Genomic DNA, 17,500 nt, shown 5'->3' on the forward strand with positions numbered 1-17,500 from the left:
GCTGTGGGCAGGACATTGTTACACAGCTGTGCCTGTGACTTCAGGCAGAGAGACCGCTGCATCAGAGCAGAAGAGCACGTTTTAAAATACATTTATTTTATCAATTAGTTATTAACTTTTACTATTTTTAGCAACTTGCCCGATCGGGCAAGTGAGTTGTTAGTTTATATGCCCGACCGTGAGTTTTACTTGCCCCGGGCAATCGGGCAATCCTTATTGTTGAGCCCTGCTTTGTAACTTTTACCTCAGGGTCTGATGTTAAACCCTTGATCTGTGTTGTCCATTCTCTCTCCTTTGAAGCCAGTATTTCTTTTTTCCTGCATCTTTTGTTGCCTCATTTACTGTGGAACTAGTGGCTTACTCCATATCTATTCATGTTTCTGTCTCCAACACCACTCTGTCCATGTATTTATTTTCCTTCCTATTCCTTCCTCGACCCTTTCTTTGAGTTCCCACTTTTGTATCTGATAGGAGGTAGGAGACAGCTATGTAACATAGTTATCATCCCCGAATGTTTTTCTGTCCACTCTGTGGAAGGAAAACACCAAATACTCCTCTGTTCTTCTCTCCCACTCCTTTACCGTACCTCCAGTTACACATAGATGCAGTTTTGATTACTTGCTATGATAGTGTTACCGTTATATAGTCCCTGTGGATGGTTGGACACAGTAAATCCCCCAGGTTCACTGGTTAAAGACTCCACACCTGATTGGACTCTTGAGTGGTGAGCTCTCTTCTCCTGAGATTGCTCACTGGACAAACATCCTATTTTATCCACACTGTATTCCCCAAAGAACAACCTGTTTGCAAGGCTCAGTTCTTGTGGGGAATGTGATTGTTTCTCAGAGGTGGCCAGTCTCCTGCCTTCACCTTGCTTAGGCTGAAAAGTAGTCGTAGTAGTTGATGCTGTTGGAAGGGAGATGGAAGGGCTGCATTGGGAGGAACAGAAAGCAAAGTCCCCTGTGTACTAATAACAGTGAATTAACATGTTTGCGACTATGCACAGTTACATTTACCACAAAGTGTAACAACAAAATGCTGGTTGTATTCTGTTATGTAGCCCAACCACACCTACTGAGCTTAAAACCTAAAACCTAAAACCTGTCATGTGATGATCCACCAAAAAAAGACCTGAATCTGTTCTGATTTGCAGCCTAGAGTGACATGAAACACGTTTTAGCAGAAAAGAAACCTTGATACACTTGTCACTAATAAATATAAACTGCCAGCACTAATCTATTTACTTTCATTTCCCTGTTGAAATGTAATCCAAAGCTTAGGAATGTAGATCATGTTGTTCTGAGCCCACCTTCCACTCCTTACATCTTAGCTCTGTTTTCACTGCACGCTTTCAGTCCTGTGGCTGTCAATAAGAAATATTACTGGGTGTCAGTTACACAGTAGGCCTGTCCAGACTGTGTTGCGTCTGGGTGTTTTATATGTTGGTGTGCCTGCATGATGGCATGCATATATGTTACCTCAACCACACCTGCTGTGGACTCTCTTTATTACAGGTCATGCTAGCTCCTCAGGTTTCTCTGCTGTCTCATTTTACACATAACAATACAGCTTTGATCAGCTTAAAGTAGCCTTAGTTCTGTCTTGAATTGAAACTAATGTCACATGGCTTTGTGCTGGTTAGTAATCTACACAGTGTTGTGTTAAATGGCTATCACTGCTGACCGAAACTCAAACCATTACAGCTCTGTAATATAATGGGCCGACCGTTTGTCCCACATAGCAGAGTTTTCACAGAGTTCAACACTGGTGAACTTTGACACGTGAATTAGCTCATCCTTGAGGCAACAGAGGAGATCCAAAATGGAGGAAGCTATTATATTAGCTGTGTCATTATTATTTTTTTCATCAAATGCTCCTCAAAAAGATGTAGCATGGTTAAAGTTTGTTTTGAAATAGAAGCTGATGGATCATATAAGTTCCTACTACACTGTGTTAACATGTTGTGCAGTTAGTCTTGTGAGGTAAGCAGCATTCACCATGGCTGTGCTACAAAGCTGCAGAGAGATCTCCAAGTCAAGGCATACATAGTTTAGACAAACCCCTCTATAAGCCTACCCTCTTTACATAGCAATTATTAACAGAATGACACAAAAACACAAATTAAGTTATGTTAAAATGGTCAACATTATGTGGGAAAAAGTTATTTGACTTTTCTAAAGAAAGACGGAGGGTTTGAGCCACCATCTGCTGGCCATTTGACAGCTTCAGCTTTAACCAGGATCTTATCAGCTTCCATAATCAACTGTGGTGACTCTGTCACAATCAACCTCTTTACTGGAAAGTTTTAGGAATTCCAGTCCCTGTAACTTTTGGAGAACCTTGTGGACTTTTTTTGGTCATTGGCGTGATGGGCCTATTTTGATGTTCAGCATCAGATAGTAATCTTTTAAAGAGTTATCTGCATATAAATGCAGAATCTGAAGGCAATGGGTTAGAATTTTGGTATTAGAAGGGGTCTGATTTGCGTCAGTAGTCCGTTTGTGATCCAGGTGGGATTGACCAATCACGTTTGAGCAGGCTTCGGTTGCATGCCGGTCAACAGTCGGTATGGAGAGCAGAAGAGGCTGAACATATTGGCCACAATGCATTCTCAGAACCCACAACAATTTAGCTTTATATTAGCTTTTTTTCATCTGCAGGTATATGCATTTATCTGTTTATAAAGCATCATGACAGTGCATATAGCATTTAACATTGCTAATTATACTTTAAACAGTGACACCAGACTGATAACCGATGGGTTCTGAGATTGATCATTGATCAGACAGTAATTTTCCCCTGTTTAAATTTGCTACTGAAGGGAGACCTCATGGCTGATAGCAGTTAGATCCTTCCTGCTCAGACCTCCACTTGTGTTTTAATGTTTTAATGTAGGCTTACCATCCGAATTAAAAGCAGTAAGAAAGCTACAATGTTTTATTTTGTTACTTATGTAAACTGTATGCTGAAGAAATGTATAGGAATTTATACTACACAGAATTTCACTGTCATGTTGATACTACAATTGAGTGATTATCTTATATCCAGCAAGACATCAGTTTTTTCAACAGATATGTTTTGTTTGGGAGATAAAAGGAGTATTCACAGTGGAGATGAATAAATTACATTGTTTTAGTCCAGTCATTAAGTATCAAAAATCTTCCTTTACTGTTTTTCTCTCTCATCTCGCTGTCTGCTCAATACTCTTTAGTGCTTCACATCTTCTCTCTTTTTTTCAAATTTCTGTTCTGTAATTACCACGTGAATGTTAAAGTGGTGAATGACGCCATGACTACTGTAAATAAAGGAATTTTCTCTCTTTTGTTCTCTTCTCTTCCTCGTGCATCATTTTGTCAGTCACTGTCAGTCTTCATCTTGTCCCCCTCACTGTCCCTCACTCTTTCACTTTCACACACACACTTAAACCCAGTCACTCGCTCATAGGTCTGTCTTTTCTCAACCAGCCAGGTTCAGATGGAGGTAATGGCTCCAGGTAATTGTTCAAATTGTCACTTGGCCTTTTGGTGAGAGCGATGAGGGAAAGAAAGTACTCTTCTTGCAGTAATTCTCTGTCTTTCTTCTCCCTCCGTCTCTTCTTCTACTCTCTGTCCCCCTCTCTTTATTTAATTTCAATCCTGCAAGATTTACTGGTGCAGCTCTTCCGTCCTAAATGCCAGGCACAAATGAGTACAGTAAGCCACAAAATCACTCCCTCTTTCCCTCTTTCCCTCTTTCCCTCTTTCCCTCTTTCACTTTCTCTCTCTCTCTCTCTCACACACACACACACACACACACACACACACACACACACACACACACACACACACACACACACACAGGGTTGTAGGTTAATTACAACGTGTTAATCAGGCTGGGAGTATTTGTTCTTACCTAGAATACTACTGGGGCTAATAAGGAGGAACAGCACTTATTTATCATGCTACACCTGTGTGTGTGTGTGTGTGTGTGTGTGTGTGTGCGTATGTTTATGCTTGTGTCATGGCTTTTGCAGCATGTGCCTGCATGTGTGTTTTTCAGTGTAACAAGTTTATATGCCTGTACATGTGCATATGCAGGGTTTTTAAGTGAATGCGTCTGCTCTTTGTGTTTGCATCTTTCCTGTTTCTCCTTGTGGTTTCTCCAATAAGTAGGTGTATAATTAGACAACTGAATTCATACACATGAATCTGACAGGTACTAAACAATGCAGTAACATAACAGGAAGCCGCTGAATTCACAGTCGCACTAATGATGGTTGAAGGACGTAAATGTCATGCTTATAGTATGATCATAAAAACATGTCACATTGTCTGTGTTTCTTTCGTCCTTAAACCAATAAATTCAAAAGAAGTGAGTCCTGTGAATAAATTGATAGTTTTTGTCATTGTTTTGAAAAATTAAGTAAATTTGTTTGATAAAATATGAATATGAATGAATATTTTCCAGTCTTTTCCCTCTGTTCAGACCTCAGGCCCTCTGACAGAATATTTATCAAATCACATATTCACTTCAATTCATTAGGTCGCTACATCCCCAAAGAGATAGTTCAAGACCTTAGGTTTATCACTCTTACATACACACACAGAGGATGTACACAGACACACACTCAATGTACACAACATATGCACAAACTTTCCAGCATGGATTACTATTAATTTATCATACTCACTCTGGGAGCGTTTTCAGGGAACACTTAGCTTGATTAGTTATTCAGTAATTAGTAATATCACTAATAGTTCATTCTTTTTATCCGCTTTTAGCAATTATTAGATTGGACCGAGAAGACCAAATGCTGACGGCCCATTTATTATAAGTGTAGTTATTCAAGGTAGGATTATCTGTCATTGAGTTAAAATGGAAATTCTGCTTCTCTATTCTCCAGTTTTTGGAGGGCCACTAACGCTCACAAGCATCGATTGTGATGTCCAAGGTCGGCAGACTAATGTATTAATTTATTCCCTACAGTTGTCCTCGATGTAATAAATCTTTGTCATTTACTATGTGTATTTTTGATTTCTTCTCAATAAAGCATCTGGTCTTTACTTTTGAGGCAATATAGTTAGTAATTACTGAAACTCATGACAGAGCTGATCAACCTTGAAACATATCCATATGAAGGGTTTTTGTTTTTCATTTTTCAATGAATTTTGCAGCAGTTCATTAAAATAAAAGCAATGTAAAGTACATGTAATTGCTGGAAATATTCAGATGACCAGATGAATCTAATTAGTATAATGTAATTAAATAAATGACTTAGAGCAAGTCTGCTCTTACTTTACCATTCAACAAATGTATATTTTGCTATATTATCTGTGACCTCGTAAGGTTAACATGAATAACGAGACACATTTATTTGTTCAGATTAATTTACTTGTTGTAAATTACCCTTTGATAAGTAACATACGTTGCTGGCCTTTTTAATTAATATGTCATTCTTCCAAAGAGAGAAAGAGGGAGACTATTTCTACATGCAGTTATTAAATGAGACATACAATTAAGCACCAAAGACTTTCCAATTAATGTATGAGTGGCTGTTGTTATGACAAAGAGGTTAGGATAATTAATGTTACCTGTCATCGTGTTCGTAATTAAGCTCACATGACAGCATCTGCAGCTAGGCCAGACTAATTGATTTCTAAACCACCAAACCCTAAACATATGGTTACAGTATCTGCAGTCTGCCATTCATTGTTAAGTCTCATCTTACCTTCATCCACCTCTTCTCATTGGCTTTATTTCTTCACGTCTTCAGCTATTGTTTCTTGACCTAATCTGAATCTCGTCAGCTCTCTCTTTTCTCTCATCACTCCTCTGTTTCGCTCTCAGCTCTTTCTGTCTTTCCTTCCCTCTCTGATTCCCCGACAGGTGGTGTAGGTCATATGGCAATAGGGTGAGGGGTCAGAGGTGAAAGGTCATGTTGAGAGTCCATTAGTGCCTACTACTAACATTGAACCTTATTGACCTGTGTGTGTTTGTCTGCATATGCTCACACAAACACCTGCACGCCTGAAGTCAGATATCCACATGCTCGTATGAGCATGCACACATGCGCAGATTTGAACTGAATGGTAATTCCAGTTATTTTGCCAGATGTTCTGATAACGGTGCTCAAGAAAAGGTCAGTTTATGTATATGGTGCAATTCCTGCCAAAAGTGCAGTACAGTAAGTGTGTTACATTCAATTTAAATTGGCTTTAATTTAGAAATAAAAGAAACTGAAATCAGAGATCGGGGAGACTGTAGCTCTGTGACAAATATAAGGTTTGCTTTTATTAACGAATGTATTTTACTATGTCTTTTTTATCAACATTGTAATAATTTTTAAATATAGCACACATTCTTTGAAAACACTGCCAACAAAACTCAATAGCTCTGCTAATAACATCCTAATGCATAGGATTTTGCATAGTAAAATATGGTATATCTCAAGCAATATTGTTGTGTATGTAATATTTCTTTTTTCAGCTGCAAAGCCCCAGACCAGCAAGTCCAGTGTTTTGGGCTTTAACTCCACCTAAATTAAGAATTCAAATATTTCATTTCCATGGCCTAGAAGTTTAATCAATATTGGTGAACATGAGTTACTCTCTCTCAAACCCAGAAACCAATGAAGTAAGTCTAAAACTTGTGATTTCATAGGGTATAAAGTCAGGAGCTGCTCCATAGACATTGAATGGGAGCCTGATTTTGTGGAACCACAGGATGTTTGTTCTCTTTTTAGCACCTAGATGAGCTTTATTTTATTGTAGTGTTCTCAGGTTTGAAACAGAAAAAGTACCTTGATATCAAAATTTCTCCCTGGGTAGTCTCAGTGTCATCTTTAACATTTCTCCCCATTCATTGTCTATGGAGCAGCTCCAGACTTTATACCTTATGACATAACAAATACAAGTTTTAGCACTCTACCTTTTGGATTTGGGAGAGAATTGTTCATGTTTACTTATATTTTTAAATGATCTTAGACCATAGAAATAATGTACATATTTTTGGAAATAGGCGTAGTTCCCCTTTAACATGGCTGTGACCGTAGTAGGACAGAGAGATTAATGGTGTAGACCTAGCTAATAGACCACAGCTAAAAAAGCAGTACATTTTTGTGTGCTAAAAAAATAAATCTTATTTTAGAACATGGATATTTAATCCCAGGAATGCATTTTAAATTTTCAAAAAGATAGAAGCATCCTCAATGATTTTGCTTTGAAATACAGAAGCTAGTAGAGAGGCAGCTGGCCTGGAGGTGACGTCAGGACTTTGGGTCCCTATAGGCCAATTAAATCAATACTTCTTCTGTACAGTGTCCAAAAATTGAAAAGAATGAATGTCCAAAAAGTGTCTACAAACGTTTATAAAGGTGGGATTTGTTGCAGGGCTGTTTTGTGTGATTGCATTAAACTGCACAGATATTCATTAAACAGTGTTAACTCTGAGGACTCAGTGATAGGAGTGATAGGTTGTTGCAAAAACACATACATGCAGTCATCCACACAAGAATGTGTACACACAGACACTGTCACATGTGAAGATGATTCATCAACCCTTTTCTGTTGGGCATGTAACCTCATCCCTGTGGAGCTCACCTCTGTGTGTCCCTTACACACACACACACACACACACACACACACACACACACACACACACACACACACACTTAATGCAAGCCCTTGGTCTTTGTATTAAGTAATTATTACAGCTCCCTTGGCTCACATTTGAAGTCCTCTTTCTCACACCTCTCTCTCTCTCTTTCTCTTGGTTGCCATGCCCATTGACAGCATTATTTATTGCTGCTTGACAACACTGTCGTCTTGCCTTCACATATTAATTGGTATTTTTACATCATCCATCCATCAGTTTAGCAGCTCCTTCACTCATCACTTCACTCATCAATTCATCCATTCCCTTTATGTGCTCCCCTGTCTTTCAAATTGCAAAGACTTACTTGTTGAGCTTCGGCTTTCATTTTGGGTGTAGCTTATTAAAAGCGAAAATCAAAACATGGGGAGTTTCTTAATGCCTCCACTTATTCACTAGTTTACAGCTTTTTGTTTATTTAAGAGATTTATCAGTTAATCCATCTGCATGTCTCTGAAAATGCTCGATAGCGCTCTTTTTTTCATTTGTCCAGCGATGAAGTCTTCCACTTTTGACAGATTGAAAGCGCTGTTGTTGTTGTTTTGCTCTTTTTATTGTCTCCAACTGACAGTAAAAGGAAGGTTCTCTGTGTGTTTTCCCTGCAGGCAGCCAGTCCTGCTGTGGAGAGGCCAGCAGGGGTAGACCGACCTCAAGGCAAACACACCTTCAATGGCAGGTCAGTGTGTGTGTAGTTGTTGTACTGTCGTCCACCTGTTTATGTTATGTAGTCATGAAGATAGCTTCTGCATTTGCGTATTTGTCTACATTCATGTTTGTTGATGGTTATGTGTGTGTTTGTGTCCTACTTTCCCTTCATTAAAGCTGTATCCTAATCCAGATCAAGGCCCTTACAGATATAGTTAGTGTAAAGAAGCCCCATCATTAGCCCACTACAAAAGACTGCAAAAACAGGGTCAGGGTCATACACACACACTCTCACACTCCCAGAACGCACACAGACATGTGTAGACTGCCACGCACACATGGCTTCAAAAATAAACAGCTACAAACACACTTGCAACTATTTTTTTTAACAGGCAGACACAACTGAACACAGAACACACATGCATACACTAATGAGGGCTGCCTAATGAAGTGGTATGGGTGCAGAATGCCCTATGTCTCCTGTGGGCTTTGTAAGCATGTGTGTGTGTGCTTATTTTGCCAGTGTGTTGGGCTCACATATTCTAACACAAAGTGAGGACAGATCGTTACCATACATGTAGCAAACAACATACCAGGCTCCAGTGAATCAGTTTATGAATAAGGCTTTACTCAGGTTCAGATGTATGATGTCCAGAACCAATCCATAAATTCCGGTGTTCCTTTTTCCATGTTAGTGTAATCCTAGCTTAATTTAAGGTTGCCCTTGCATATTACTTCAGTATCCACATTTTCCTCCAGTATTTAACCCAAGCAGCTACCTCAGGGGCTGGATAATGAAGCCAACACGTATGTGGTAAAAACTGCAGTTCTTTAAATGGCCCCTTGAGGCTGGCTCTAAGAGTGAGTCAGTTTGTGACTCACTCTTAGAGCTCACTCTTTGTGACTTTAATCCTACTCGAAAGAAGAAATGAAAAATATAAAGGATGAGTTGGCTGATAACTGCCAACTGAAGAAGCAGCCAAGCCACCGTGCCTTTCATACTCAAACAGAAATGTATACAGAAGTGTGTGCCAGATACATAGAACAAATAAACACACACTAATACTCACTGTATGACATTAACATAAAACAATGAATGCACGTTACTTATCGCTGATTATTATTAAAAAACAACAACAAAAAACAGCTCATAGAAAGACTGCGTGCTCTTACTTTCACATGCGGAAATGACGTCATCAGCTGGGTGATCACGTGCTATCCGAAGATGGCCGAGTGCATTTTCATTCGGACCGGCGGAAATTTTGTCTCAAAAATCTGTGTGTGTAAAAAGCAAATTCACACGCGTAGAACTGAGATCCACAAATGTTTTTTCGATTCACAAATAAAAACTGAGTTCACAAATGCCTGTTGGAAAGTTGTAAATGTTAGGAAGATATTCACAAATGCTTTTCATTTATTTGCAAATTAATTTAATGTATTCACAGATATTTTTTGTATTTGTGGAATGTGTTTTATATTTACAGATTACACATTTACACACAGATTGTCGATCTGATCACACACATAATCATGAAACGTGCAGATCAAGAAATATTTGTAGATCGCCCTCTGTGCATTTACAGGTATTAATGAGACAAATCTAACTCCATACAATCACCCATCTTATGTGTATACAACTAACTTAAATATGGTTGTTGAACCAGGAAGTAGCCTTGCAGTATGTAATTTTGCAGATTTTTTTTTTTTGTTTACCATGTAGATAATGTGGATAAAATGCTGATTGTTTTATATTTCTTATCGTGTGAGTGGTTGTGTTTTTCCCTGCTGGACTCTGTTGTGATTTTATCCGTGTCACAAATAACTGTTGCAAAATAAATAAATGATTACATAACATATATAATGTTAATAATTGTGATGTGACCCCAAAAACATTATGTCCTGATCCAATGGATTTTTCCATTTGTGGCCCCCACACAAGAGAAAAAAAACTAAATGTAATTTTAATGTTGGTCATTTACTCAATGTTATCCAAAGGTCTCTGAGGCTGAATAAAAACAGAGTTGTCTTCCAATAAACATACAAAACCAATGTATCCACACAAGGCCAGTCTTTGCAGTAGCATGACTAATACGAAACCAAGGCAGTGAACGTGTCAGTTGTAAATTTGAGAAAATAGCTGTTACGTCATTGATCAATGTGCCGCTCTGTCTGACAACCTCGACCTCTGTTAATGGAAAGTGTATTACTCTGTGTTTTTTAAATCAGCAGGTCAGTATAGGTGTGCAATTAATCCACAGTTAACTCAGAGATGCTAAAACAAAATAATATGTTAACCTGTAAAGAGGACATGTAGGGAGAGAGACTCATGAAAAGGCTGTGTGGAGAGAATAATGTCTGACCTCAGCCTTAGCTATTGTAGCCTTTCTCCATAGCAACTGAACCCACAGTGCACAGAGATCACATCAATCACGCATGCGTATTCTTGTACTGCTATCTTTGAGGACCCTTATTGACATAATGCTTTGAGGCCAAAATGTCCTTACTTTCCAAAAATGTCCTCACTGTGTTGGTTAAAGGAAGGTTTTGAGCAACACTATGTAGCAAGCACAACTACATGCACACATTTTAATACACTCATATTCATCGTGCACTACACACAATAACTCTCCATGCAAGGTCTTAGCAGTAACTGAATTTCCTTGTGCGTCTTACAAGTTATGTCACGATCAAATTATGACATTGCATGACTGACATACAGCCCTAACACCTGAAATAATGATGAGAAGAAATTTCTGATTAAAGTAACTAAATATGAACAGCTGAGTGGAAATGTATCCGAGAATATTGTTTTTATTTTACTTCTGGTACTATGCAGTTCAATGAAGTGCATATAAAGGTCATTATTTAAGACGCGCACATTTGTTTCATCTTCTCAAGAACTTTTTTTTTATTGCGCAAATCATCTCATGTACACACACACTCACACATAAACCATCTCAGCTGTGAGTAATGTAAAAGTGATGTAATGGTTTTTGTGGTCGTCGGGGAAACGATCCTTGAAATTGCAAAAAAGTCCAAAATGAGTCGAGGAACGCAGCCATAAATATTGGAACAGCGACGCATACTTTAAATGAATGAATGTTAGTGTATGTGTGTTTGTGTGTGTGTTTGTGTTTGTGTGGCTGTATATGAGCCTCTGCTGCTGTGTATGTTTGTATGCACATTGTGGTCCTCCCTGTGTGTGTGTGTGTGTGTGTGTGTTTGTGTGTGAGCGTGCATGGGCCTTTGACTGTGAAGCTACACCTATAAAAACAGTAATGGCTCATCATAATTTTAACCACACAGCACGGTCACCAGAAAACTCATTACCTTTGAATCAAAATGTGCTTTTTATACAGGGAAACAGATTTACTGTAAATTGCTTTATTGAAATAGCATTGCCATCATACTATATTTCTTTGTGAAATAAGGCAAGGTATTGGAGGAGTTTATGAAGCTTGGAGGTGAAAAGGTAAATAGGTTTCATTGGATGCACAAGACAAACTGTGAAAGGGGTTTTCCGGGGTTAGCAGAGTTTATTATTTTGGGACTTAACACTTCTATTCATCATCAGTGAGGGTTCCTGTCCTGATGGGCTTGAGATATTCAGGTCTGTATCTATTCATGTACCAATTTATCCATCACTTGCTTCCTTTCCTGTATTCTTTTGTTTCTTTACTGCAGTTTCTGCCTTTGTTCCTTTTTATCTGTATTTTTCTCTTCTTCCACCTTCTTAAGTTTTTTCTTTTCATATTTACAGTAAAGTAGGAAAGATATGTATGCTGATGTGTGGTATGTATGATACAGTATGACGCAGCAACTTTAGGCAAAGTCTCTAGTCTTTAGTGTTTCACTATTACTTTTCTCTATTCATTTCATTATACTTTATCAGGGGTGGGAATCAGCAGAGGCCCCATGATACAATATTGTCATGATACTTAACTCACAATGCAATATTATTGTGAATTCAAAGTTTTGGAGATATTCTGAGTAATGCAATAACATATATCGCAATTCATTACCTTTCTTATGACAGCAAATTATGTCTCCATGTCTGTTTTAGCTTATAACTTTATCTTATAAGGACAAGATAAAGTTTTCAGTCTGTTAATTTCACTTTAGTCATTTTTATTGAAGCAAACTGTGATTGTTTGGACTGAAAAATCAATTAATTTAATTCCAGTAGGCTACCAAAAGTTTAATTTGTATTTGCAGTGTTTTTAATTTATATAATATAAAAAATAGTACTTGGCATCTGTGTATTGACACAGTATTGCCATGCACAAAATCACGATACTGTGCTATATTGATATTTCCCTACCCCTACGTTTCACACAGTGGCTAATAGCCTTTTAATAAAATACTCAGTGTTTACAGGAGATGATTTATGTAGTATACCTACACTTGATTATTATTTTTATGAAGCTGCGTACTCATTCATTCATCAAAGAACTACTATTTAGTGTTTTTAATTTCTCTTGTGATGGGTTTATTTGTGTATTTGCATACATTAACCTTTAGCAGTATTATACATTTTTACTGCTTTTCATCCTCTTTACTCCCTACATCTATGGCGCTCTGCACTTTGAAGACAAGCCTAGAGAGTAAAGGAGAGAAAGAGGGAAAGGGAGGTGACAAATAAGAAGAGGGTTGAGAGGGTGAAATGCAGTGAGAGGAAGAGAGTGGTTTGGTAATGCACATCCTCCTTTTTTGTTATTTCTCCTCTGTGTTTCTGTCTTTCATAGCGAGGATCAGTGAAGTGGCAGGTGGATAAAGAGAACACCTGCTCTCTTCATCTCTCTCCGCTTCGCTCCCTCTCTGTGTGTTTGGCTCTTTTTCCTCTGTCTCTTGTTCTCTCATTGCGCTCCCTCTCTCTTTTCTCAAGTCTCACCCATTTTGTTTCTCTCTCACCCCCACTTCATTTTTTGCCGTGGTGCAGCCTGTCAAACATCTCACACAAAAAATAAAAAAAAGGAAACGCAAATGGATCTCAAGTACTCGTGTGTGTGTGTGTGTGTGTGTGTGTGTGTGTGTGTGTGTGTGTGTGTTCTACTGGGAGTGTTAGAGATCAGAGGCACAACAGCAGGAAGGGATAGAGGGAGGGGTGGATGTTATTTTTCCTCTCATATTAATGCTATTCATTAGCCTTGTCTAATTAATTCACTGCCTCCTCCTCCCTTCATTTCACCATATCTTGCTTGCAGACCTCCCTCGCTTCCTACCTTCTTTTCCCTTTTTCTCTCTGTTTCTTCCTCTTTTCTCTTCCTGTTTGCCCCATGTGAGTTTTAGCCATGATACTGGTCTGAATCCAGGAGTGGCATTGTTGGTCAGTGTTTTCACCACCTTGGTCCAGACTGAGATATCACAACTATTGGATGGATTAACATGAAATTCTCTGCTAATATTTTTGGTCCCAAGAGGATGAATCCTAATGATTTTGTTGATCATCTGACTTTTTATCTAGTGCCACCATTGGGTCACACTTTTCAGTAGCCCAGTGAAATATCTCAGCATGTACTTGATGGAATGGCACCAATTTTGGTTCAGACATTCATGGTTACCAGATGATGTTTCCTAATGACACTGATCTTCCCCTGACTTAAAAAGGGAGCCCATTTTTAGAATTCATATATGTTATTCCCATGGTCTATGGCAGTCCAAAAATACTAGAAACATGAACAACTCTTTCCCAAATCCAAAAACTAGAGTGCTAATTTGCGATGTCATATAGGGTACAGTAAAAAGTCTGGAGCTTCTCTATAGAGAGTGAAAAGGAAAGATGTTCAAGATGACACTGAGAGCACCCAGGGGAATGTTCTGAGTATATGGGTACATTTTCTGTTCCCCAACTGAGATCACTACAATGTAATAAAGTTCATTTGAGTATGAAAAGAAAGAAACCTGCAGTGGGTCCATAAAATTAGGCTCCCATTCATTGTCTATGGAGCAGCTGCAGACTTAATACCCTATGACATCACAACTTTGGGACTTACTTCTTTGGTTTCTGGCTTTGAGAGAGGGAGAGTAGCTCATTTTCACATACAGTGGTTGAACTTTCCAAGGCCATGGAAATAACATAATGGAATTCTTAATTTGGGGGGTGGGGGGGGGGGGGGTTCTCTTTCAGATACTTTAGTTATGACCAAAACCAATGAAATTAACTTTATTAGTACTTTGTACTTTGACTCAATCTGTTATTTATTTGTCATATGAAATCATACAAGGTACAACTTTAGAGAAATGCTATCCTGTCAGCTTTTTAATTTGCCTTAGAGTTTAGTCTTTTTTGCCTTTTCTTTGATTGTAGGCTGCTGCTTTGTAATTGTCCATGTTTCCAGACAGGCTGTAGTGTGTGTGTGTGTGTATGGCATCCTGGATGGTTCTGGTCATCCATGGTTGCTGGTTGTGAAATGATTGAACTGTAATTTTCAGTAGAGTTGCTTCTGTTGTTTTACGAATCAAATCCACCGCAGTCTCAGGGAATTCATTGATGTCTTTGGTGACGTTGATTGTGGTGTCGTGCAGTGTGCTCCAGACTCTGATTGGCTCCATTTGTTGCTTCACTGGGGGCATACGCTGTAGTTTGTTTACACATCTAGACCTCAGCAAGATGGCCACACAGTAGCTCCATCTGAACACGGGCAGCAACTCTGCTCTATAGCTGCCTTTGAATGGCGTGATCTAGAGTGTTTATTCCTCTTGTGGTTCAGGGCAAGCAGGAACAAGCCATATGTCACATTCCCGGTCACACTAGTTGTTATTCCCCGTAAAGCACATATCTCCTTTCGCTTTTTAGCTAGAGTCCTCTGCTCTGAAAAGAGATGGCGCTGTCCAAACATCTCCATCTTTTCCTTGATGTTTACTGATGTTTCCCCTTGAAAACAATGACCTAGCCAGCAAACAGAAGTCAGCAGGAGGAGAGTTTACAGACTGGTGAATTGATTTCCTCATCTCAATGAGTTGACTCTGAGCCACAGGCCACCGCAGTCCAATGACGACCACAGACAGCACCACAAACACTTGCAAAACAGACACAACAGCATAGATTTAGCTCAAATTCAGTGGAGCTGACCAACAGGTGACTGAAAATGTCTGCGCCCACGTCACCTCTAATTGGAAAATGTTCCCATTCAACCAAGATGCTGAGCATGAGCATGTAGCATTGTCATTGTGAGCATGTTGTCATGCTGACATTTGCATTTAGCTCAGTGCACCACTGCACCCAAGCACAGCCTTTAAGTAATCTCTGTTTACGGATATCTGCATATGTTTTTGGAGTCTTTAGACAGTGGGACAAGATTTTGGTATCGGAAGTGTTATGTTTTCCGTTTGTAGTCCAGGTATTATTGATCCGTCATATTTGAACAGTCCATGAAGAGATGTGGAAAAAATTGGCCGAAATGCAATCTTGGAACCCATCGGCTATCGTCTGACAACAGTTAAGCTTTATATCAGCTTTTTAAAAAATGTATCTGAATTCATATGCAGAAATCTTTTTAAGAGATTACCCGAAATGACCGGTGCACGGAAGAGGACAATTTGGCTTGGACATCTGCTGGCTACACCAGATCTCCTGATTATTGTCCGGTGCTTCCAGAGGCTCATTGTCGTCGGACTGATAGCCAGTGGTTTCTGAGATTGGCCTCAGAGAGTTGCTAGCTCTTACACTGTGTCCGAAATCCATAACAGATACAGTATACTCTAAACTAATCTTTAGAGTTTACAAGCAATCAGCCTACTTAACTGCTCACACTAACAGGAAATGACGCAATACTGCTACCTTTGCACATCAGTCAAAATATAAATTAAACTTAAGAAAAACAAAGCAAATTTTCTTCCCAAAAATGTAGTCATATTTTCCACCACTACACACAAATTAATTTAATTTGCAGCTCTCAGCCGCTTTGCAGGCAGTATGCATGCTGATATTTTTAGTAAACTTCATTTTGCCACTTTTTCATTGTGAATCCAATATACTCAAAACATGTTTGGTATTCGGACAAAACTGTAGTCTTACTTGTCTGTAGTTTTTCCTGTTACTTCATCTTTTTACCTATCCACTACCATCATTCTCTTAATCCCTTTCACCTTCATCTCTACTAATAACATCACTTTCTCTGTCCCTTCCTACATCCTTGCCTTCCTACCCTTTCTCCATATATCCTTTCCTACTTTTTACGCTCCCTCTGCCATCTTTCCTCTGCCTTTGCCTTCCTTTCTTGTGCAGTCCCTTGTTTCCTATTGTCTGGATTAACTCAAATTTGCTGAGTGACTATGAGGCAGCATCAGCTTTATGTGTGAGTGTGTGTGTGAAGGAGAGAGAGGGGCAGAGACAAAGAGCCAGGGAGAACTTGTTTTTGAACTTTACATCTCTCCCCTGTTGCTACCCACCATCATCAACCACCCTCTCTGTGGAGTTTATCAGCATCTGTACTGCTATCAGTTCATGGGGGTTTAGGGATGGATGGATGGTCTAGAGAGAGAGAGAGGGAGACAAAACGAGCAGACAGAGTTAGAGACACAGACAGAGAGAGAGGAGGGTAGAACTAAAGGGTACAAAACTAAGTTCAGACAAACTCGCTTACAAAACACACACACACACACACACACTCACAAACACACACACACACACACACACACACACACACACANGATAAACTAATCAAACAAACAAAGACTTCAACACGCACACACATTAAAACACAGACAGAATGTAAAACAGACACACACTTGAATAATCCAAACTAGACACAGACACTGAGAGACTGAAAGAGAGGAAGAAACCCATAGAGATGAATGGCACAAAAAAAAGTTTTGACAAACATAAGCACGCACACACACAGACAGAGCAGTCTGCAGTTTTGTTGACTTTGAATAGAGTGTCGGCATTCCCTTCTCTAAGGGCTGGGTGCACACAGACATGGATTAACATTGACAAAAAATATATTTTTAGCACAATGAATGCATCCATGGAAAGTGATGTGTCAATCTAGGATAGCGCTCTTCAAACTTTTCCTCAGGAGACACATTTTCAGGAGTGTTTTTATCATTTTCTGAGTGTTTGTGTGTGAGACCTTGCCTTCTCTGTTTTATGGTCCCTTCTTACTTGACTTTGTCTCCACATCATGTTTTATGTTCGGTGTATGTGTGTATGATTGAGGATTCATTACATGTTTTCAGGTTTGTATTGTGTGTTGTCTGGTTAATGTTAGCTTGTTGCACAGAT

At 39.0% G+C, this 17,500-nt stretch overlaps 1 protein-coding gene across 4 annotated transcripts in view; it reads left to right on the forward strand.

The window, feature by feature from the left end:
- Positions 1–17,500, forward strand: part of LOC126392868 (partitioning defective 3 homolog B-like) — a 262,365-nt gene that overhangs the window by 66,120 nt on the left and 178,745 nt on the right. For all 4 annotated transcript variants that reach the window (XM_050048554.1, XM_050048555.1, XM_050048556.1 and 1 more), the window contains one exon: positions 8,235–8,305. In XM_050048554.1, the coding sequence (XP_049904511.1) occupies positions 8,235–8,305 (71 nt within the window). The remainder of the gene's footprint in view (positions 1–8,234; positions 8,306–17,500) is intronic.

This window comes from Epinephelus moara, chromosome 7 (genome assembly GCF_006386435.1).
Source record: "Epinephelus moara isolate mb chromosome 7, YSFRI_EMoa_1.0, whole genome shotgun sequence".
NCBI classification, from domain to species: Eukaryota; Metazoa; Chordata; class Actinopteri; order Perciformes; family Serranidae; genus Epinephelus; species Epinephelus moara.